The 23,599-nt window shown below is 39.8% G+C and overlaps 1 protein-coding gene across 1 annotated transcript; it reads left to right on the forward strand.

The window, feature by feature from the left end:
• The first annotated feature begins 1,228 nt into the window (after positions 1–1,228).
• On the forward strand, positions 1,229–23,124 carry LOC136427575 (cytochrome P450 3A43-like). Its single transcript, XM_066416538.1, has 14 exons — positions 1,229–1,385; positions 3,005–3,107; positions 4,117–4,169; positions 4,679–4,775; positions 8,148–8,270; positions 9,901–9,989; positions 10,298–10,446; positions 14,816–14,949; positions 15,691–15,784; positions 16,280–16,440; positions 18,837–18,925; positions 19,635–19,772; positions 20,380–20,542; positions 21,653–23,124. Exons 1-14 carry the CDS (start codon positions 1,312–1,314, stop codon positions 21,731–21,733), a joined length of 1,548 nt encoding a protein of 515 aa, XP_066272635.1. The 5' UTR covers positions 1,229–1,311; the 3' UTR covers positions 21,734–23,124.
• The last annotated feature ends 475 nt before the right edge of the window (positions 23,125–23,599 follow it).

Below are 23,599 nucleotides of genomic sequence, written 5' to 3' on the forward strand. Positions count from 1 at the left end.
TCAACTTCCTGTTTTTCTTTGCTAGCTAAACATGGTTTGTCTCGCTTATATAAGTATTTACATATTTTTCATTCACGGGCATATCCATATATGGGCTGATTTCTCAGGCTGATTTTCTGTATGTACATTACATCAGAAATGACCATATATGGGCATGTTTTTCACATGTTGTTTTATTGCGCATGCACCCCAGATCTAAAGACATATTGCCCATTCCGCGTATAGTTTTCTTTGATATACGAACATATATACGAACATACAACGAACATATGTTAACTGATGACTGCTAGACTACTACAATTGTTAATTGTAATTGTTAAGAACCAGTTGCCTCTCGCTTCTTTGTAGTGTACTTAAAATGTATAGAAACAAGTGGGTTTTCAAATATCGATATACAAAAGTCGATACATGCGAGAAAAAATGTGAACAGTATTAATCAAGATCTAGAGTTTCTCTTTACCCGTAGAAATGTAATAAAAAAATTTAGAAAGAATAGAAAATACAGCGTTTCTCTTATTATTTGTTTCTACCATATGCAGAAATTGCCCTTAGGTCTGAAGATTAAAATTCATGTAGCCCGCTTGGTACGCTTTTCTCTTATTTATGTTGCATTTTATCTCCATGGACCACACGAAGAACATTTTCTTAGGAATGTTATTATTTTGCGAATCACAAAACATAAAACTCAACGACAGAAGAAATTGATTTGTTGGCCTCTGTGCTTACGTGACCCCACACTTAAAGGGCAACGTCCTGTAGGGCGAGTGACGTCAGTGTTTGTCATATGATACCCGCAGCCCTTGTTTTTATTTCGCAGACACAAATTTTTCTCCACATTGTATGGCTATATATGGCCTTTTTTTCGTATAAGGTAATGTTTGTATCCCAGAATATCAATTAAAGATATTTTTTGCGCCACAGTTGTATATACGGCTTAATATTCTGATTTGTATTTCGTTCGCTATTCCTGTTTGGCAATCTGAACTCCTCCCAAAACTGTAAATGCTTAGCTAGCAAAGCAAACAACCACCGACCGTTTAACTGACTTTACCCCAGAACTAGTGACAGAGTACAGTATTGTTCCACCAACGTTACTCACTGACTCCATGACGCATCGCTATTTTCGTGACCCATTCATTACTTGACCTGTTTGCGCTGGAATTAATGATTGACTAACCTTATAAATACGGGCCAGACAACCGGACTGTTGGTCAGTCTGCGAGAGCGCCATATTGAGTGTGGCTCCTTTTGGGACGTGCTAGTATCATTAGAAGGAGTGTGTCGCTCACAGTAATCAGTGCCTGGAGCAAAATGCTGGCCCTTGAGTTCCTCCCGGTCCCATTGACATGGGTTCTACTGCCTGTACTAGCCCTTCTCTTCTACGTGTAAGTATAAGAGATGTGTTTATTTTCACTGCTCTACGGTTGTGACTTGTCTGCTGTTGAAGATGTCATTGGTACATTGGGAGTTTGGGACCATATATTCTCCGTTGCAGGCCTCCAACACGTCGATTTTTCAACTTATCGGGGCCATGTTCTTTGGTTTGGGGGAGGGGGCGTATCTGCTTGGAGCGTATCTGCTTGGGTGCATGGGGCCCCGCATCTGCTTGGCCTTGGACTGTAACCGCCGTATAGGAACAGTCTCCCAAGCAGATACGTGCCCCGAGAAGATACGGACCCTGAAGAGCCTGGCCCCGATAAGTTGAACCTGGCCCCGATAAGTTGGAAAATCACCGTGCGGGAGGCCTGCACCGGAGGCACGGGACCATAGAGGCTCGTTGGCCGGAGCAGGCCTGGGAGAAATGTAACCTTCCGAATTCTATGATCCGTCGAATTCTAAGATCCGTACCCCCTTCGGGGGGCCTCAGATGGTCAGGCTAGATCTATGCCCCTGCCGCTATACCCGCTTCATTGTAGTATAGCGGAACACAACAGTTGTCGTGCCTTTTGTTTGGTATTGTAAATTTTGGCCTGTTAATAGTGTTTTTATATTTAACACAGGACTAAAGTTTTCGCATTGCCTTAAATTGGCTTGATACTATTACGTCCGTATTGCGTTCCACCCGCTAGCCAGCATAACCTACGCCTGGGGGTACGGGGGTATTGATCGTAGAATTCAGCAAAAAATGGGAATAATCGGCTAAAAGATTCAGTCCGCGGGAATGTTAACATGTATCCCCCTGACTGCACTTGCAAATGAAACCCTTTGGCGGCCAATTATTCTTCCTATAGCCAGCGTTGATAGTCTGGTAGAAAATACAGCCAGTCAGTGAGTAGCAGTCAGATATTGTTTCAGCGTAAACATTAGACCAACCCCTCGCACGGTGAACTGTATTTGACCTATCATCTGTACAGTCTGAAATCTCGCGATTTCTCGCGCTCTTGTGGAGGGGAACGGGCTGGCGAGAGTTTATTTACTTGTTTACTTTCTTAGGCCATGTTGATTCGATGATATGGACGACATCCTCTGTGAACCCCATGTAATGTAAATAAGTCCTTACTTGTGAAAATGATATAATTCTTTAAAGGTAAATGATTCATATTTCATATCATAGATGTGGCGTGTTGTGACAGGCACGGATTATGTTGATGTCAAATTAGAATAAATCTTCAAGTCCTTGAAATATTTGATGGGGGTATGGGGTCTCTGGACTTATTATCTCCATGAAAAATGGAGATATTGTTTTGGGTGTGTCTGTCTGTTTGTCTGTCTGTTTGTTTGTCTGTCTGTTTGTGTTTCCGCACCACTCCAGTCAGCATAACTCAAGAGCCTCTTGATGGATTACAATGATATTTGGTATGTGGGCGGGTGTTGTAAAGCCGAAAATTAAGGTCGATTTTGGGCCCCCTGGTATGTGACCTTGGTACTGCAGCAGAACTTTAATTTTTGTATCTTTTGACCTAGACGTGCTGTGGTCTTGACTTTTTGTGGCAGATAGCTTGTTTTATTCATTTCACTTCGTGAGCTTTACTTTATTAGTGACTTTCCATCCCTCACTCCACAGATACGCGGTGCATCCTCTGTTTGTGTTCAGGAAGATGGGAGTATCCGGATGTGGAATCCCACCTTTGCCGATCGTCGGAACCTCCTACTTGACCCCCCTTTCGGTGAGCTTTTCAGGCAATACAGTGATGTTAGATTGAAATATTCAAGCCATTGGTAACATTGGAATCGTTACTTGCAGATAGATTAAGGCATAATCTACATTATCAAACGCTAATTGTTTAAATCAGGATCTAATTTGCATAATTGATAAAGTCTAACTACGCTGCTTTCTACGAAAGGAACCTCAAATATGTGAAATATGTAACTGAAAAAGAAATGAATAATGATAGGTATCAATTACGCAAATGAAGACCTGTCATATAGTGGTAAATGACGGGAATATCATTCATGCGTCATTTGAAAGGTAATGGAATGTGGACATTATCAGATATTCATCATGCAAATGAGGGCCTCATTTACATAATTTATGAGGAAATGCTTCAACAACCCTCTTTGCTTAGATAAGACTTTCATAGTTTTGACAAGGTGTTAGGTAGAGAAGGTGATCAACTGATTTATTTTATTCAAATAAGAATCTCATTTGAAAAATTAATGAGAAACATTTATGGTACGTCACTCGAAAAGGTTGACACCATCTAACGAAGGTATGAGGCCGTGGAGCTTTGTGTTGGTAGCAGAAAATACCATGTGAATTCAAAGAGATCTACTAATTAGTCTAATACGGCCACAGTAATCCGCAGGATACGGACACTTCAGAATCTAGGTCAATACGTTCTGGGCGTGACTGTGTGTCAGTGTGTCTGTGTTTCCGGACTTTTGTAGTCAGCATAACTCAAGAATCTCTGGATGGATTATGAAGATATTTGTTTTGTGGGTAGGTGTTGGGAAGACGAAAGTCAAGGCCGTTATTTCCCCCTGGTATGTGACCTTGGTACTGCTGCACAACTTCTGTTTTGTGTATTTTTTTATAAATGCTAGCATGCTATGGTCTTGATTTTTTGGTGGCATATAGCTTGTTAAATGGAGCATGCACAGTCTTTTACGCACACAGTGGAATTCTGAGAGTTCAAATGATGTTACAGATCATTATGTCTTTCTTTGTTTCCACAGGGTATTTACAACAATCAGTTTTCTGCTTCTGATTTTCAAAGTACAGTTATGGGGTGAGTGAATAACAAGTGACTGCAAGTCATTATTAATCAACAGATTTCTCCCTTTTAGTTTGAATACATTTGAAAAATTCTAGTGACTACTTGTTTTTGTACTCTACGAAATGTCACCTTTTTTCAAACTAATTTTCAGTGAATTGCTTTCTAGAGGAAACCCAAGCAATATTAGGGCCCAAAAATTTTGAATCTTAAAAAGTCTATCCATTTAGTCATCTATATACGTGATTAGTTCAAACAACACTATCACAATGTATAGCGACGTCCATGATGCAAAAATACGCTGTTGTCGTCATGTGAGAACTCACTGAAAATCGTTGCCAGGGTTTTTCTAGGATCACAAAGCGAAGATCATCGCATGACACATTTCTGTGCGGTTTTAAAACGCTCAAAGTTCCTACTCAAATGTTCTAGGCAGCGTTAGTTATCGCCACTACCATAAAGATTTCAGCATTATCTTATTTCGATTTTTTGGCGCTAATATTGCTTTGGTTATTTTAATACAGAGCCTTTAATGGAATGAGTCCAATGCTGCTGGTAAGCGACCCAGAGCTGTTGAAGGAGATCTTCGTGAAACAGTTTCACAACTTTGTCAATCGTCAAGTAAGTTCTTCCATTTCCTTCATATATAGCTTTGAATTTTGTCACCATCTTGATTTATATCTATACCTGAATATAGCCTGACCTAGTCGTTGTGGTGTTGGTGGGGGGGGGGGGGGCATGGGCCAGGTATATATTTTATTTTATTACCTTCGCCGGGAATGTATGCATTCGCGGTAAGGTTATGTTATCGGTTACGCCAGCTGTAAAGTGGGTCCGTATGTATGTCGAGATCATAAGTCGAGAGAACTTTGACGGATCTTGCTGATTTTTGGTAGGTAAGTGGCGGTTGTGAAAACGAAGGTCAAGTTCGAAAATGGTTAACCTGGCGTTTTCCTAAAGTGCTCCAGTGGACTTTTTTTGTTTGTGTGTTTGTATGTAGACAACATAACTCGACGTATTGATGATGGATCTGCATGATTTTTGGTGGGTACGTAGAGATTGTGAAAACGAAGCTCAAGTTCAAAAATTGGTCACCTGGCATTTTCCTGCGGTACTGCAGTGGGCTGTTTATGTATGCGTATTTGTTTGTTGACAGGATAACTCAAGAAGCTGTTGATGGTTGTGCATGATATTTAGTGAATAGGTAGATTTATTAAAGGGGAAGGTCAAGTTCGATGATGGGCCTCCTAGCGGGTACTTTGGGTATTGCAGTGTAGCTTCAAAGTTTGAGGTCGAATTTTCTGCAAGTGCTACGGTCATGATTTTTGTGTGGTGCCACATGAAGTAAGTTGTGCACGTTTGGGCCCACTAGCGGCTTGTTTGGAGCTACAGCGGGTGTTTTTAATGTATTTGTTTTGACCTTTGGACATGAATAACTAGACTTATGGTCAACGGATCGTCTTGATTTATGGTATGTAGATAGCTCGATTAATGATTTACATAATTGAATATTCATTATGCAAGTCAGGTGCTAATTTGCATAATTAGCAAGGAAAGTTTATAAATCTGCTGCCTTTCAAAATAGGACTCTCAAACATGTGACATATATAGCTGAAAAAGAGAGAGGTATCGATAGATACCAATAATGCTAATAGCTACCTATTTTGCATAATTAATGAGAAAATACCAATTGAAAATACTACAATAGTAAATGATTGGAATTTCATTCTTGTATCATTAGGAAGCTAAGTAAAGGTGAACAATATCAGACAAAAATCATGCATGACAAGGCCTCATTAACATAATTTATAAGGAAATGTCTACAATTCCCTTTCAATTTGATATTTTAAGTCTATATATTCAGGTTAAATTGCACTGACAGGTGACCTAGTTTACCGGCGCAGGCTCCCTGTGAGACGTCCCTGAAGGACACATGTGATACTTTACTTGCCTGGTGCAGGGCTCTGTTTTGGGGTCAGGGAGGTCACACGGGCATTTAAACACAGCAGCCTTACGATCTAACGCAATCCCTGTTGGAAGGTATAGGTTTGATAAAAACTGATTGATATGTCGACTATGAAAATAAGGGCATACTTGAAGCAAATACATTGCCAACAAATTGCCTTATTTTCTGTAGTAAAGAAAAAAGTTATGATACCAATTAAGCAAAAATATTCTTACAGTGATTATTTTTATAACTCTTGGGAGAACTCGTGAAGGTATAGGTATGGGTTTGTTTTAAACTTTGAAAGAGAATACTAGTAACTCAAGAAGGTGATGACGGATCGTCATGATTTGTAGGGATGTACATAGTTTGAGTGATGATTTACATGATCCTCTAAGAATCATTCAAATCAGGATCTGTGATGTGAAAAAGCATACAAACCCTTGCATTCCATTGTAGTCAAACACGTGACATGTAACTGAGAAAAAGAGGAATATTGATAGATATCAATTATGCAAACGAATACCTAATTTGCAAAATTTATGACAAAATACTATAATTCCAGAGTGGTAAATGATGGGATTTCATTCTTGTGGCGTTTGGGAGATAATCAAATGTGGACGTTATCAGACATAAATCATGATGGCCTCATTTACATAATATATGAGGAAATGCTACAATGGCCCTCTTTTCTAAGATTTTACTTTAATGCTGTGTTTTGTGTAGAGAAAAGGATCACTTGAAATTCATGCAATCGAGGACCTTATTTACATACTGAGTGATAAGCATTCACTCGAAAAGGCTAACATCAGTCGGCGAAGGTATGAGGTCGCGGAACTCTAGTTCGTATATGTTTACAGAGTATTAGGTAGGAAGCGATTGCTTATTTGAAGCCTTCTACTCTGAGTGAACACATACAACAAAGAGACATAATGACATGCATAAATACAAAATGGATAGAAGGAAAATAACAATAGACAGTACAAGTTGGTATCTATCATTAAATGAATCTGCCTGTACAATGGATGTAAGTATGAACTATTTCGAGTATATTACAGTTTGGTAAGTATGAGAGTGACGTGGAACCGCGTAACAGAAGAGAACATTAATTGACTGTCGTTAAGGTATTATGTTTTCTATTAGTAGAGTACATGGTACTCAGGTAGAAATCAGACCTAATTTTTTTACTTTCCATCAGAGGCTACAACTGCCGAGTGACCAACAATCTTACAGACCAGTCAACTGGTTATACGATAGAGAGATACATCGATGAATATTAATTATGCAGATGACGACCTGATGTTCATAATTGATAAGAAAAAAAATATAATTTCGTCCTGGTAATTTCATTACTGTGGAATTTGAAATTTAAGTCAAGTTAAACATGTTCAGTTAAAAATCAATAATGCAAATCAGGGCCTCATTTACATAATTTATGCGCAAATACCCTCTTTACTAAGATGAGACTTTCATACTCTGAACAATTTGTTTTGTCTGTGTCTTCGCACGTATAAATCAATATCCCATTGATCGATTCATTTGAATTTGGCATGTCGGTAAAGAAGGTGTCAACACCCAAAACTACTTTTCAAGCAGAGCATGGGTTTCGGCTGGTTTTTGACGTGTTTTATGCGTTTTTTCGTGCTTTCTACTTAGTCATCTTTTTTTATATAGCCAACTATACAACAACAAAAAAAGATGACAAAGTAGAAAGCCCCAAAAAACCGCCTATAACACGTCTAAAAACCAGCCGAAACTCATGCTCTGCTTGGAGAGTAACCCAAAACACCATAATTACTTCAAGCAGGAGTGTGTCTTACGGACTCTTAGGTTATTCTTTTCTCTTGTTCTAAATATCTTTATCACAGTAGACTAAATCTTGATCAGCGTTCTATTTGATTAGAATTTTGTGGAGGCAAGTGCATTAGCGCTGCATACGTTCAAGAAAATATTGACATAGAAGAATGTAGGCGTCTGTAATAGTGAATGTGTATATACCTCTCCTAACCACTTGTTATATTTCCCACGTCAACAACACTTCTTATCAGAGAGAGGTTCAAGATATCAACGTAAAGCCCTTCAGTCGGCAGGTGTTTCAAATGAGGGACGAGGACTGGAAGAACGTGCGGACCACACTCACTCCCGCCTTCAGCAGCAGCAAGCTCAAGCAGGTACTTTTCACTTTGACAGTTATTTCTTTTAATCAACTCCGTGTATGGAGGTATTGTTTTCAGTCCGTCTGTCTGTCTGTCTGTCTGTCTGTCTGTCTGTCTGCCAGACTATTTTTAGCTTATACATGTGCAATATTTTAAATTCACGTCTCACCACAGATTGACAGGGAGAGAAGGGCAATATGCAAAACTTGCAGGTAGGAAGGAAATTAAAGACTTAAGAGGTGGTAGAATTATCAATCTTGGCTGACAGGCAGTCCAGGTCATAGGGTCAATGGAAGATGCGACTAATTGACGGGGAGGTTGTGTTTTGGGTCTATCTGTGTTCTTGCAGTTTGTTAGTTCATTTGCCTCGTTACCAGCCTTTCATGATATAATTAATCAATGAATGATTTTTCAATTGTCATTTGTTTGTCGTAATGTTTGATTGCATTGCTTCAGAGATTCTTGCACCATATAATTATGGTAATTTCATAATTATTCCTCCAATGCCAACTATATAATGTCCTTGGCCATATTTTGTCCAATTTTCTAAATACATGATGTCCATTTTGAATACCAACCCAAAAATGTTAGATTTGTCATTTTCAAACCTTATTTTTACAAAACAATATACAAGTTTTCAACGGTTACTGGACTTGATTTTGTATCACGAATTTGAATTGATGATTTTTTTTCTTGAGTACTTTTGTTGATAATTCATACATATGTAATTTGTTTCTCACTATGATTTCATTATCATTTTCTGTATATATCTTCGATTCATGTTATGTAATTTATGTACCAATTGTCCTATGTTCTCTACGCCCCTTTGGAAATCAACAAGATCGATTGTCGAAGGGGCTAACCAGACATTTTCAAGATTAATTGAATAAATAGATAAATAAAAGCATATGATTATCGAATACATTTACAAGCAAAGTACTAGAAGTATACTATCATGTTCATCATTTAAATGTTGGGACACAATATTAATACATTAACAGTTAGACAAACTATATAAATGGACCTTATAGATACAAATAAAATACAATACGATACATTGAGTACTATTTTACCTTCATGACGTCTCGGTGTAGGAGCCATCTTCTTGCCTGTTAGACACCCTCTTCTCATTCTGTGTGTATCCTATCCTTCCACCACGCATCGAGCCTTGCCTTGAAGTTGTTCACTGTAATCGCCGTTACGACGTTTTCTGGCAGGGAATTCCATGTTTGTACAGTTCTTAATATGCTGAATGACTGGCGACGAACTGTTGTCTTGGCAAAGAGTATTGCCAACTGGAGACTATGACCTCTTGTTGTCTGCTTCCCCACAATGTCGAAAAAGTTCCTCGGATTTGCTCTTTCCTTCCCTGTCAAGAACTTATACACTTGCAACATGTCGCCCCTGGTCCTTTTGTATCTTAAAGACGGCAGTCTCAGCCTCTCATGTCTCTCTCGTTTTGATTATATTTCATATTCACCTTGAATATTCATCTTTAAGTTCAGCCAGTAGGTACCCTATCGAGTAATGAGGCTGTGCCTAGTTTAGTGCTAGTAGTGGGATACTATTTTTGGCGACGCCTCGGGTGTGGTAGCATTATTCGTTTGTCATGTGATTGATCAAGCAGCTGATGCTGTATTTTCAGATGATAGCATCGATAGACAGCTGCGCTGACCAGCTCGTGGAGAATATCAACAGCTTCGCGACGACGAAGGAGTCTTTTGATGTCAGGGAGTAAGGAATAACTTCTTTATTTAAGTTGAATTTCTTGTTTCAGAAATCTGAATTTAATATATCTACTCTTAGCATGTGATGGCAATACATATTCTCTAGTAGCCAGAAAACAATATTCGTAAGTCATAGAATTTGATGGCAATACACATTATCTAGTGCCCATAGTACCATATTCTGTAAAATTACTTTTTGTTGATTCTGTACCTCTATTATCATGTATATATATATTATTGGCGTCCTTTAAGCCCACACGGACTGGGCACATAACGTGCAAGACACATGAATAAAAATTTAATTCATTCATTCAGACTGACAGGTGCGTTCAGTATGGATATGACCGCCAGAACTATCTTCGGGGTGGAGGTGAACTCACAGAAGGATCCACAGCATCCTTTTACTGTTCACGCAAAGAAAGCCTTTGACTTCAACTGGAAAAGTCCACTGATGTGGTTGTACAGTGAGTAGCATTTTGAATGGTGTTCACTTTATTACCTTAAACCTTAGCACCTTAGTTCCTCCCGTGCCTTTGAGGCACATCGGGCCGTCCTTTTCCACCTTCCTCGGTTCTGTGCTTCTCTCTTGGCTCTATGCCAGGAGCTTCCAATGCTTTGGAGGTCTTTTTCCACGTTTGTCTGCCACGTCAGCCTTGGCCTTCCCCTACTTCTTCTTCCGCCGTGTGGCTTCCATTCCAAGATCTTCTTCGCTGTTCTGTTTTCTTCCATTCGCAGGACATGTCCTAGCCATCTTAGTCTTCTCTCCCTTACCATGTCTGCCACTTCTCTCTGCTTTGTTCTGTGGTAAACCTCTTTGTTCGTTATTCTATCTCTGTATGAGATCCCCAGTATTTTCCTTAGACATCTTGTGTGGAAGGCATTCAGGCGCTTTTGGTCTGCTGCGTATATCTGCCATGTTTCGCTCCCATACAGCAGTATTGACAGTACTGTTGCTTGGTATATCCTTAATTTGTTCTGTAGACTTAGCACTTCATTCTTCAGCACTTTTTGTATTTTCCCAAAGGCTGAGCTGGCTTTCCCAATAATTGTCATGATCTCCTTGTGACTATGCCCATTTGCTGTGATCGTGCTTCCCAAGTAGGTGAAAGAATCTGTCACCTTCACTGCTGTATCTTCGATTTTGATGTTTGGCGGGGCGGCTGTGTTGATGCCCATGACCTCGCATTTTTTGGCGTTGAATTTCAGCCCTACTCTTCCTGCTGTTTCTCTTGTGTCGTCTGTTGCCTGCTGTAGCCCATCTTCACTGTTTTCTATGAGGGCTATATCGTCAGCGAAATCTTGGTCGAACAGGAGATCGTTTGTCCCTTGTATTGGTATCCCACACTTGTTCTTCTCTACCTTTTTCAAAACCCAGTCTATGGTAGTTATAAATAGGAGTGGTGATAAAATACACCCTTGTCGAACTCCTGTGTGTACTTCAAACTTCTCGGTGTTCTGGCTTCCAACACGTACAATACAACTGGTGTCGTTGTATATCGCTTGTAACAAGGTAATGATCTTGGCAGGGATCCCATACGTTTTCAATATATACCACATACTGTCCCTGTTAATACTGTCAAAAGCTTTTTGGAAGTCTATAAAATGCATAAGCAGGGGCGTGTTGAACTCAAGACTTTTTCAACGGCTCTTCTCAAGGTGAAGATGGCGTCAACACAAGCTCTTCCTGGTCTAAATCCATATTGCTGCTCTCTTATTTTCTTGTTGATTTCATCCTTGATTCTATTCAGAATAACTATGCTTAGAACTTTGCTTGGTAGGGACAGAAGAGTAATTCCTCTCCAGTTTGAACAGTTACTGAGGTCCCCTTTCTTAGGCAGAGGGATTATTGTTCCTATTTTCCAGTCATTAGGTAGGGTCTCATTCTTCCAAATGTTGTTGCATAGTACTAGTAGCATCTGTCTTATGCCTTTTCCGCTATACTTGAGCATTTCAGGATGAATTCGGTCTTCACCAGGGGCTTTGTTGTTTTTCAGTTTTCTTATTGCTTTCTCTATTTCTTCTTCTGTTATGTCATTACAGTTTATGTCGAGTTCCTCTATGTTTTCATCGTTGTCATCGTCATCATTCTCTAAGGGAGGCCCCGTTGGATTAGGCTGGTTAAGAACTTCTTCAAAGTGCTCTTTCCACCTTTCTAGTACTTCTTCTTCGCTCTTTTGTGTTTCTCCATCTTTATTCTTTATCGGCACCTGTTTCTTTGCTGAACCACCTCCGAGTTCCTTCAGTATTCTAAATGTGGTTCTGGTGTCATTTTTCTGTGCTGCATCTTCTGCTTCCTGTGTTTTTTCCATAAACCATTTCCTCTTATCATGCCGTGCGCTTGACTTAACCTTTTTGTCCAGGTTGGTATACTCCGCTCTGAGTCTTGTCTTCCTTTCGTTGTTATGTTGTTGGCATATTTCAAGTTTCTTTGTCTTCCTTTCGTCTATTAGATCCCAAGTTTGTCTGAGATCCAAGCTTCCTTCTTTGTGCCCCTTCTTCTTCCTATACATGTAGTTTCCTCTGCACTTTCTGTAATGGCCTCCTTGAGCATTTGCCATTGTTCTTCAACATCTGTGCTTATCTTCTCTATGCGCTTAAGGGCATCGAACCTGTTCTGGACCTTGCACGCATACATGTCACTCATATCCTTGTCTTTCAGCTTTTCTGCTGCAAATGGTTTTGGTTTTATTACTTTTTTAGCTCTTTTCTTGAGTTTGATCTTTATCTTTGAAAGCAGCATGTGATGGTCTGACCCTATGTCTGATTCCCTCTGTACTCGTGTGTCATGGATCCATGTTGCCCAACGTTTGTTGACGCATACATAGTCTATCTCGTTTTCTGTTTTTCCATCTGGAGATTTCCATGTTGCATTATGGATCCTTTTGTGTTTGAAGTAGGTATTCGTTATTTGCAGATTATTTCTTTGGCAAAACTCTAGCATTCTCTGGCCATTATCGTTTGCCTCTGCACTTCCGTGTGGACCTAAGATATTTTCCCATCCTGTTCTGTCCTTAGGTAGCATGGCGTTAAAGTCGCCCATGACAATGGTCATGTCATATTTGGGAGTATTGTCAAGGGTCGTTTGCAGCTGTTCGTAGAAGTCATCTTTACTTTCTTCCTCTGCTGCCTCTGTATATACATACACTTGAATCACTGACACTTTCATATGTTTGGCATTAAATCTTGCATAAATGATTCTGTCTGATACAGGTTGCCAACTAATGAGTGCCTTGCTTGCCTCCTGTGCTAGTAAGAGACCCACTCCATATTCATGGTGTTCTCCTCCAGAATAGATGAAGGTCATATTGTCCGACACTATCTTGTCTTGACCTGTCCATCGCGTCTCACTCATGCCTAAGATTTCGAAATTGTATTCATTCATCACTTTGATTGCATTCGCTAGTTTTCCGCTGCTGTACAATGTTCTTACGTTCCAACAAGCAATTTTTAAGGTTCCTTTCATCTTCAAAATATTGTCGTTGCCTGGGTTCGTTGTTGTAGTTTCTATGCCATCTTTCCTCCAATTTCTTCCCTCCCAACTCATCCAATGAAGGTGGGTATTCGATGACAAGGCATCCGAGGGCTGATCTGTCGGGATTCTATCCTTCATGCCTTCAAGCTCCTTCCCGGCTACAGAGTCTTGAGTCCTCTTTATTAGGATAGGACTTTTTTATGTCATGATTCTGGTATCCGTCCAAGTCTAGCTCTTGGTCGACCCTTAAAGCTTTCGTTGCTTTTCTGTAAATATTCTGCGACCCGTCAATAGACATACTGATTTACGTTTGAATATTGTACAGGATATAGGTAAAATCTCTAATAGACTCGCTTCCAAACTCCGGCGCCATTTTGAATCTGCTCTCGCGAGAGCTCGATCTGCCGCGAGCGAGCGTGATTTTAGCAAGGAAGCGGCAAGAGTAAATAACGCCGTACGTAGTTTGGAAAGGGGTATATTGCCTTCGAGTTGCATGACCCCTTGTATCTAAATCGTAATAGGGTTTGAACAGGCATTCGGAAGTTTGATTCCCACCATACTGCTCCCGTAAAATATCTTCTACCCAAAATGATGATACATGACGAAAGAGCCAAACGTTTAAAGGGGGACAGGTGAGCGATCAAAGGAGGGGACTGGAGCTATATTAGGATGGATTACAGGATAGTTGTCACATTGATGATTCAAACAGAATTATGTGTATGTTGAAACATTGTCAATTATCATGAGCTATATGTAGGAGTTACAATCAGACTTTTGTACTTGTTGATTTGTGCGTTCCTAGCCTGCATGACAGAATTTTTAGATTTAGTACGCTCTCTCAGTCACTTTCCTTGCAAAAACGGAACCGGCCGTGATAGCGTACTAAAACCAAAAAAGGTTGGCATCCAGACTAGTGTGTTCTCTCTTTCAAAACACATTTTGTCAATCACATTTTCAAATTCTAACCTCCTAGCAACTATCTGTTATTGTAAATACTGCATGTCAAACACGGTGGAAGACGAAACACATTTTATTTCAAGTTGCCCCTTCTACGATCAAGAAAGAAAGGCCACCAAATTCCATCCAAACTTCTCCATGTTTACAGACCAAAAGGAAACTACTCTCCTGTTAAAATCACAAAACCCACCCATTACAGAAAAAGTGGGAGCATTCGTCTTCCACTGTCTAGAAAAAAGAAGTCAAACACAAATAAGATAGAATTTAGTGTTAGTATTTGAACAAGAATAGTCGCATACTATATTGTTACCAATTGTCTGTCCGTCCTTTCATGTTTCATGTACTTGTAATTAGCCTACGGGCAAGAACTTGCAATAAACTTATTATTGTTATTATCTCCACAGTCATGTTTCCCGCCATCGCAAAGCCCATTTTCGAGACGCTCAATCGTCACCCCTTCTTCAAAAGTGACGTTTCCGACTTCTTTGATGGAGTTATGGACCAGATTCTGGCGATTAGGAAAACTGACGGAGGAAAAGTAGGAATAATATTCATATTGTCCTTCTACATAATCTATATGGTCAATTAACATGGCGCTATAGGAAGAATGTAAGTCATTCCCAGCTATAAAACTATAATTATCCAGCCGCCAAGGTTTATTTGATTGATGCAGCATAGTATATAATTAAGGGTTAATGACCCGCCTCTTACTCGGTGTATATGGTGTCATAACGCCTGGCCATGTGCTCTAACCACCGAATAAAACCACCGAGTGAGCGAAGAGTTATTGTCATATAGCCTATCCAAACTGAACCATATAAGAGTAGACACTTCTTGTATGACGCATAGATCCCTTATACTATAAAGAATGCATTTCAGAATTTACATTTGTCCTTTTTGAACAGAAGATGATAGATTTCATTTTGAAAACCAACATTTCCACAGATAATATATAATAACATTGCAATATTGGCATGTCAAATCTTTTTTTCAAATCATCATTCCTCCCTGCTGCGTGTCCTTCTGACAATGCTGTGGGCGGCTCCACTTTCAGTTCCGCCCGTTTACATTTGACTTGTATTGAATGGTTTATTCTATTTTGTCATATGCTTACAAAAGATTTGATTTATTCTAAGATTGACAAAGACTGGTGTCGTACAGTCGAAAATTTGGCGAAGTTTTGGAAATTACAGTTCAAACTTGTTTCAGAATGATTTCTACCAACACAGATGAACTTTCAAGCTAAAAATTGTTTTCTTTTGCTCTGTCATTTTCACAGGGACGCGTGGACCTGCTCCAGGTTATGATCGATGCGCACAAGGAGGGCGAAGATGGCAGCATCGACGGACCCAAAGTGCCGGGGAAAAAGCAACGTATGCTCTACAAAAATCCGTTATGTCTTTTAACAAAACCAAGAGCAATATTCGAGCAAACAAACCAGAAGTTAAAAGTTGAGTGAACCCATAGAATCAAAATCTTTGGGATTTTATCAACGATGAGCATTCATTTAAATTTTTCTATTGTATAATATACTGTAATTGCAGAATATTCGCGAGTGTTTGATTTCACGGTAAGGAGAAAATGGAGCGTTCGTAGTGGTTTTGAGTTCGCTTTTGAAACAATATATAGTAGTGCTACAGTCACACAATGGCTTTTAGTGGTTTTAAGTTCGCGGGAAAGAGTTCACAGCGAAAACCGCAAACATAAACCCACCGCGAACATTTCTGAATCCACAGTACACTACGAGGGCCCGAGCAATCCATTAGAATCGTAATAATTGATACATGGTGGGCATTCGCTATACCCAAGCTTTTTATTGTTGTTTATGTTGCCGCTGAAAACTTAACTTTACACTTTTGTGGTTTCAGCTTTAAGCAGGGAGGATGTTGTTGCAAACGGAATCGGCTTCTTTTCCGCGGCTTTCGATACTGTCTCCATCACAATGTCGTTCGCGTTGTACCACCTGGCCATCGATCAGGAGATCCAGGACAAAGCCAGACAGGAGATCAACGAGATTGTCGGGAACGAAGTAAGTTCTTTAATACGTTGATGAAGGTTAGACATACAGGAAAAAGATACACTAAAAATAGTTACTCAAGCAACTGGATAAAATTTTGAAACAGACAGAGGTTTCAGACAACATCCGCTATCTTTCGTCAGTGACTAAGGAAAGAGTCTCTACGCGTCGAACTTTCAGGCACTTAGGATAACACTAATTGAGTCATTAGTATACAGCCTTGTCTTAGTTATCTTCGCCGAGTACTTGTACGCGGAGAAGATTATGTTTTCGGTTGAAAAATCTGTTGGGTGGGTCTGAATGTATGTCAGGAGCAAAACTCAAGAAAGCTTCAATGAATCTTTATGATTTTTGGTAGGTGTGTAGTGGTTGTGCAAAGAAAGGTCAAGTTCGAAAATGGTTCACCTTGCGTTTTGCAACAGTACTGCAGCGGACTTTGCATTTTTTGGTGTTAGTATGTAGGCAAAAAAAGTGACGGAAACGTTGATGGATCTTCATGATTTTTTGCAAGTGTGTAGATGTTGTGGAAACGGGGGTCAAGTTCAAAAATGGTTCCCCTGGTATTTTCCGTCGGTACTACAGCGGGCTTTGTGTGGATGTGTATTTGTATGTCGCCAGCATAACTCAAGAAGCTGTTGATGGATCCGTATGATATTTAGTGGATGGGTAGGGTTTACAGAAAGGAAGGTCAAGTTCGATGATGAGCCTTCTAGCGGGTACCTAAGGTACTGCAGCGGAGATTCAAAATTTAGGGGCATATTTTCTGAAAGTGCTATGGTCATGATTTTTGTGTGGTAGATAGTTCATGCCACAGAAAGTAAGTTCTGTAAATTTTGGCCCCCTAGCAGCTTATTAAGAACTGCAGTGGGTGTTTTTGTTTTGACATTCGGACATGAATAACTTGAGAAGGGGTCGACAGATCGTCGTGATGTTTGGTATGTAGAGAGCTCAGATGGTGCTTTACATTATCAATTACTAATTATGCAAATCAGGGGGTAATTTGCATAATTAGTGAGGAAAGTTTGTTAACCTACTGCATTTCAATGGGACATGGGACAGTGTCAGGTTATGTAAACAGATGGCCTTGCATAAACGTACATGTAGGTCAAATAAATAAACTATTCTCCAAGCAGAGGTGTGGGTCCTGCTGGTTTTTAACGCGTTCAGTTTAAGCATTTTTGTTCAACACCGTTGGCGACATAACGAAATAGGGACAAAATAGAAAGCCTGACTAAAAACACCTAAAAACGCGCCAGATTAGACTATTCATATGTATTGACTCTACCATTTCATCATCACTTTCAACTTTCAACACTGCAATATCGAACCTTTGTGGCCCATATAATATCAACATACTCATATTTTTCATGACCAGTTATAACATATATTAGCACACTCTACAAATATACTAGTCCTGTACCACCAAATGATTTTTAACCCTATCTAGACTGGACTCATTCGTCCAATCGTAACTTCCAAATGGTATGGTGCATGATCAAATTTGCAGGGGGCGATTAGCACGTAAATATCAATCACTCTCCATAATAAGCCTTGATTATTTGGCGAAGATAATGTGTTCGTGGAACTCTAGTTTAGTATTCTATTGAGCCATCAGCAATTCTCTTCACTTCATTAACATTATCTATTCAGAGTTTCGGTACAAAACCTGGTTCTCCCATACCCTTACCTTAGTCACTGACGAAAGACAGTGGATGCTGTCTGAAACGTCGCCCGACTGTTCTATCTAGTTGCTTGAGTAACTATTTAAGTTCTTCAATGTCTTGTTTTTACCTCGAAAAATGAAAGTTAGTTCTTCTTATTTCAAACTATTGTCACAAAGTCAACCTTGATCCAACACAAAAAGAGCAACTTGCCAATTTTGGGCTGATTTTGAATATCTTATTATGACCTAAGACATCAAAGAAAGTTGATCATTCACACGGAGGGCTTTAGAAAGGTCTTTCTCGTGATGAGTGACGTAATGAAATCAGTCATGTGACCATAACTCACTAGAACAAGTGGGTTATTCATCACGATGAATGCTGTATGATATTTGGTACAAACGTCAATGTCGTAATGTTCATCTTCTAATCTAATGATGTGTCCAAGAATGTATCTTTTGCAACTAAGATACAATTTATACGACTTTCCTCACTCCACCCAGGTGTGAATGGGTACCTGACTTCGGTTGGGGAAGGTCGTATTGAGGTCACCTGCTGGCTCAGAATGGCAGCCGCCCAGACCCTTGCGACAGTTCGACAAAGTGCAAGTGTGGAGCAAATATGTATCTGTTCTGTATTATATGATTGTAAACCCTGCAGCAATTCAGCACTGGCTGCCATTGCACGGTTAATTTCTGACCAATAAACCATTAACCAAGTATTTGATCCATACTTTATGTTCTACAGGGCAAGTTGGACTACGAGGCTGTCCAGAAGATGTCCTATATCGAGATGTGCATCATGGAGACCCTTCGTCTTTACCCTCTTGTGGCCTAGTAAGTTTCATCCAGTTAACATATAGCGTAACAGTGTAAATATTGCTCCGATAAAAACTACAACGAAAGATCTCATTTGGGAGTAAATACATATGATGTATCAGATGATTCAAAGTCACTCCACAGTGAAATTTGTACGGACTATCTGAGTGTCACTGTGTGTACAATTTGGAATTTTTTAGGAAAGTATTTTGTGTATTCGGTACATTTCTCTTACAATTGTGACGAATAGTACTGAGTATACATGTACATAGTAGCTTAGGGATTAAAGAGTCGGTACAAAATATGATGGCTCTTGGATATGTAATGAGGAGATCAAGCAATGGAACTTGACACAAAGCATAGAATTGTCAGGAAAACGAAATAGATTACTGGGGTTTAAAGCATGTGAATGTTTGTTTTTGGTATCCTAGATCCTGGATTTGGGATATTTTGTACTTGATATGTATGTAAATCAGGACATGTATGTATATAAAACAGCATGACATTATATGTATGCATGTATGTATGTATGTAAAACAGAACATGTATACATGTATGTAAATCAGAATGACATGATATGTATGAAATTGTAAAACAGAACATCCTGGAGTGACATGTCTGCAGCCACCATGCATCTGCCCTGATGCCTGCGGTTGATTGATTGGTAGGTTGGTTGATTGATTCATTGATTCATTGATTGATTGACGTATGTAAATGCCTTTTTTAGCATCACGAGGGTCACTAACGAAGACGCGAGGCTGAAGTGGTTTACCGTCCCAAAGGATATGGTTGTAATTGTTCCCGCCCTGGCCATCCACTACGATCCCGCCCGCTGGAACGAACCGAGGAAGTTCATCCCGGAAAGGTATTTAGATACAAATGTTTCATCATTTAAGACGTAGCAATAAGGATAAAACAAAAGGCAGAAATATTCGCGGTGGTTTTATGTTCACGGTTTTCGCGGCAACCGTTTCACCTAAAACCACCGCGAACATTTTTGTCCTCTACTGTAGTAGAATGTGGCTATAGCGCTGCCGCGAAATAAAACCACGCGAACTTAAATGCATTGACAGTACTGGTTGAATCCAAATGAATGCCATTTATATGGCACTTCTACCAACGTGTAGTATAGCAATTCAATCCTTGAAGACATTGAAGGTAGATAATTGAAACGTCAACATTTCATTGGCATTTTGCACAACAGTCTGCTAACAAAATACATGTCTTTATCTTGTCACTCTAATTATAACTTTGTACAATGTGAAACGTAGAACGACTCACTGTTAACGTATTGCTTAACAGTAACTTAAAGTATCTTTCGCTAGTTTGTTTTCCCCGGAGACAATCATTTTTATTTCTAAAATTTGTTACTAGTACCCCTAATTGTAAAGAATGGTGCGTAATGATGAGCATTCAATAATAGTTGAGAAGAGATTTCTGTACATCTTACCACGGAAATATTTTTGTTAAAGGTTCACGAAGGAAGAGAGGGAGAAGAGGAACCCGTTTGATTGGCTGCCGTTCGGGGTGGGGCCGAGGAACTGCATCGGGATGAGGTTGGCTCTGATGGAGCTGAAGGTTGGACTGGCCAAGGTTCTGATGAAGTACCGCGTCACCACCGGACCTGACACTGTCGTAAGTCACGTTACGTTGATGACGGTTAGACATCCAGGAAGTAAGATACGCCGAATATAGTAACTCAAGCAACTTGATAACATTTTGAAACAAACGTTTCAGACAGCGCTGAAGAGTACGTCAAGAGATCCTAGATTGTCGTAACCTCATTAACACATCTATTCAGAGATCTGGTATAAAACCTGGTTTTCCCAGTCCTTTCCTTAGTCACTGACGAAAGGCAGCGGATGCTGTCTGAAACGTCTGACTGTTTCAAAATTTTATCAAGTTGCTTGAGTAACTATTTTTGGTGTAAGTCTCGTTAGTTTGCAAGGCAGGGTTTTTGGCCCTAAACCAAGCGGTCATGTGTTCAAGTCCCCTGATTTGTCCCCTAAACGTTGTGCCCTTGGGAAAGGCCATTTAGACAACTTTCCTCACTTCACTCAGGTATAGATGAGTACCTAGCTTCAGTAAGGGACATCCCTCGGATATGATGTTAAATGAATTCCCCGTGTTTTAGGTGTGAGTGGGTCGAACCGTACATACAGTCTGGTCCGGGTTGATACCTTGAAAAGGTGATAGTCACCTGTTATGTCAATTCTTCCACAATGTGATAAATCTCAATTAGTAGATAGAAAAGATAAATCCCACAAACAAATATAGCAACATAGGAATAAGTCAGAAATGTGTCATTGCTGATTTGTATATATCTGTGAATATCTGAAACACATAGAGACAGACAGACACACACATACACACACACACATACACACACATGCACGCACGCACACATACACGCACACACACACGCACGCACGCACACATACACGCACGCACGCACACGTACACGCAGACACACAAAAGTGATGTTAGTACTCCATCGCTGTCTATTGGAACAGATGACCATCATACCGATCATGCTACCATTTTGGGCGTGTTGCCTTTGGAGGGGAAGCTGGCGTCTTGATTAATATCAATTTATTATAGGGTATATATGTTTTGTGAAACAATGAATATTGCATATGGTAGCATGTACATGCTGTTGATATTCTCTTTCTATCAAATTAACAAACTCTCCGTTTTCAATTTATTTTTGATACTCAATGGTTTAATTGCATCTCTTCCGCTTAGGTCCCTATGAAGCTCAACAAGTGGAAGTCATTCCCCACCCCTATGGAACCCATTCGCCTGAGGGTGGAGCCGGTGAACTGATTCTTCAATCATTTAAGCCCCTGTCACACATAGCCAACCACGGCCTCCCGACCTCTACCTACCTTCCCCCAGACTGTGGTTGGGAGCTATTCGTAGCCTAGAGTCCAGCCTTCTTAGCTTTAGTCTGCTACCAAAGTTCCTCTAGCGCTCAAGCTATTCGTGAGCGAGGCCATTTCTGTAGTTAGAAGTTGGTCTGCGAGTTTGCCATCATCATCATCCATTGGTTTGTGCATCGGCAGTCGTATAAACGTTTTGTAGCTGCATTCAGTCTTTCTTAATTTTTTTTTTTCGCCATGCCCACTGCTGTGCCCTGCATCCTGCGAGCTCCCTTAGCTCTTTGAGTTTCCAACTAGTCTTTAAACGTCATCTGAGTCAGCTATCTTTAAATGTCGGTCAGAAGTGGTCGGGAAAGACTTATTCTGATTGGATACGATTAGAAGAGTGACCTTGAGGTAGAATAGGACGAATTCCAGGCAACTCCCAACCCACCGTCGACATTGGTTTGGGAATGGTAGGGAGCAAAGTCGTGGGAAGGTCTTAGATGTGTGACAGGGGCTTAACACTCAGTTTCTGATCATCATCTTATGACCAGAGCTGGTCAACATTTCATCTTAATTTCGGCCATTTGTTAAAACAAGCTTAAGCGTTTTCAGTTATCCAAATATAGGTTGTAGTTTATTTCTTGAGCTATTTGTAAAACTTCTATAGATGCATAATGGCCTGATTAACAGTATGATTATGTGACAGTTCTGTCAGTTCTATTGTACTTTGTTTGCTACTATTTTGTCATTAATCCTTTGCGTTTTTTTTGTTTTGGTGTGTGACAGATCTTTATAACTCCTGCAATAAAATCGGTACATTAAGGCAAAATTAAAGGATGTTATAATGACTATAGTGGAAAAGTGGTTTTAGGATTTTAGAAGTAGCAATGTGCATATCATATGATTGAAATAAGCTGATATGTGTGGATTTAATTCTATTTGAACTTATAATACACACCCTGATAGAAACTTATTACTGACAAAAGAAATCAATCAGTAACTGTTATAGTACTCAGCATAATGGCCTGTATGAGCTTACACCAACTGTTCAAAGCCTTAGACCATTAACAGAGTGTGAAATACAACAATTTTGTTTTGAAGGTCGTTACTCAGATGATGTATGGGAGTTTTTGGAAAGCTAAGACCAAGCTATTTTTTCCTAATTTATGTTAATTAATGTTATCTTATAGACTTTAGTCATCTTAAAGATATCTTAACAGTCTGCCGCGTTTAAACAATTTCTGATGACCATAAAACAAAACAAAAAATGTAATCCAATGTCATTGTTGTAAAAGTCACATTGATTTTGGTCCGCTGAAGACTCTTGTTAATGAAATGTTTTCACAATGATCATTTTTGTTTGTTTTGTTTGAACCTTTGTTTATTTATGATAAGCTCAAATCGGTACGCAGGCCGCTTTTCATTGAGGTCATGAGGGAAGAGGTATGGGTCAGATACAACATGACAGAGATACACAGTCATTTGAGTCCAAATAACTCTATCAACATATATCATTACATATTTATGGTACAACAATATACAATTGCTACAAACATACAACATATTATAGGGCGAAAGCTGGTTAATGGTCCGTGTCCGTTCGTTTTGTTCATCTCCGGATCCGTTACTTCAAGAGTCTCTTAAAGGAAGTCAAATTCGGAGCCGTACGTGTGTCTGGAGGTAGGCTGTTCTAGACATTTGGTCCGCGGTAGTTCTACCGATCTTCTGTAGGTCTCTCGCTTGGGTTTGGGGACAACCAGCTGACTGCTTGAGCTTTGTCTCGTTGTCCGTGTACTTTGGTCTCTGCAGTACACAAAGAGAGGTC

The sequence above is a fragment of the Branchiostoma lanceolatum genome, chromosome 2 (assembly GCF_035083965.1).
Source record: "Branchiostoma lanceolatum isolate klBraLanc5 chromosome 2, klBraLanc5.hap2, whole genome shotgun sequence".
Classification (NCBI taxonomy): Eukaryota; Metazoa; Chordata; class Leptocardii; order Amphioxiformes; family Branchiostomatidae; genus Branchiostoma; species Branchiostoma lanceolatum.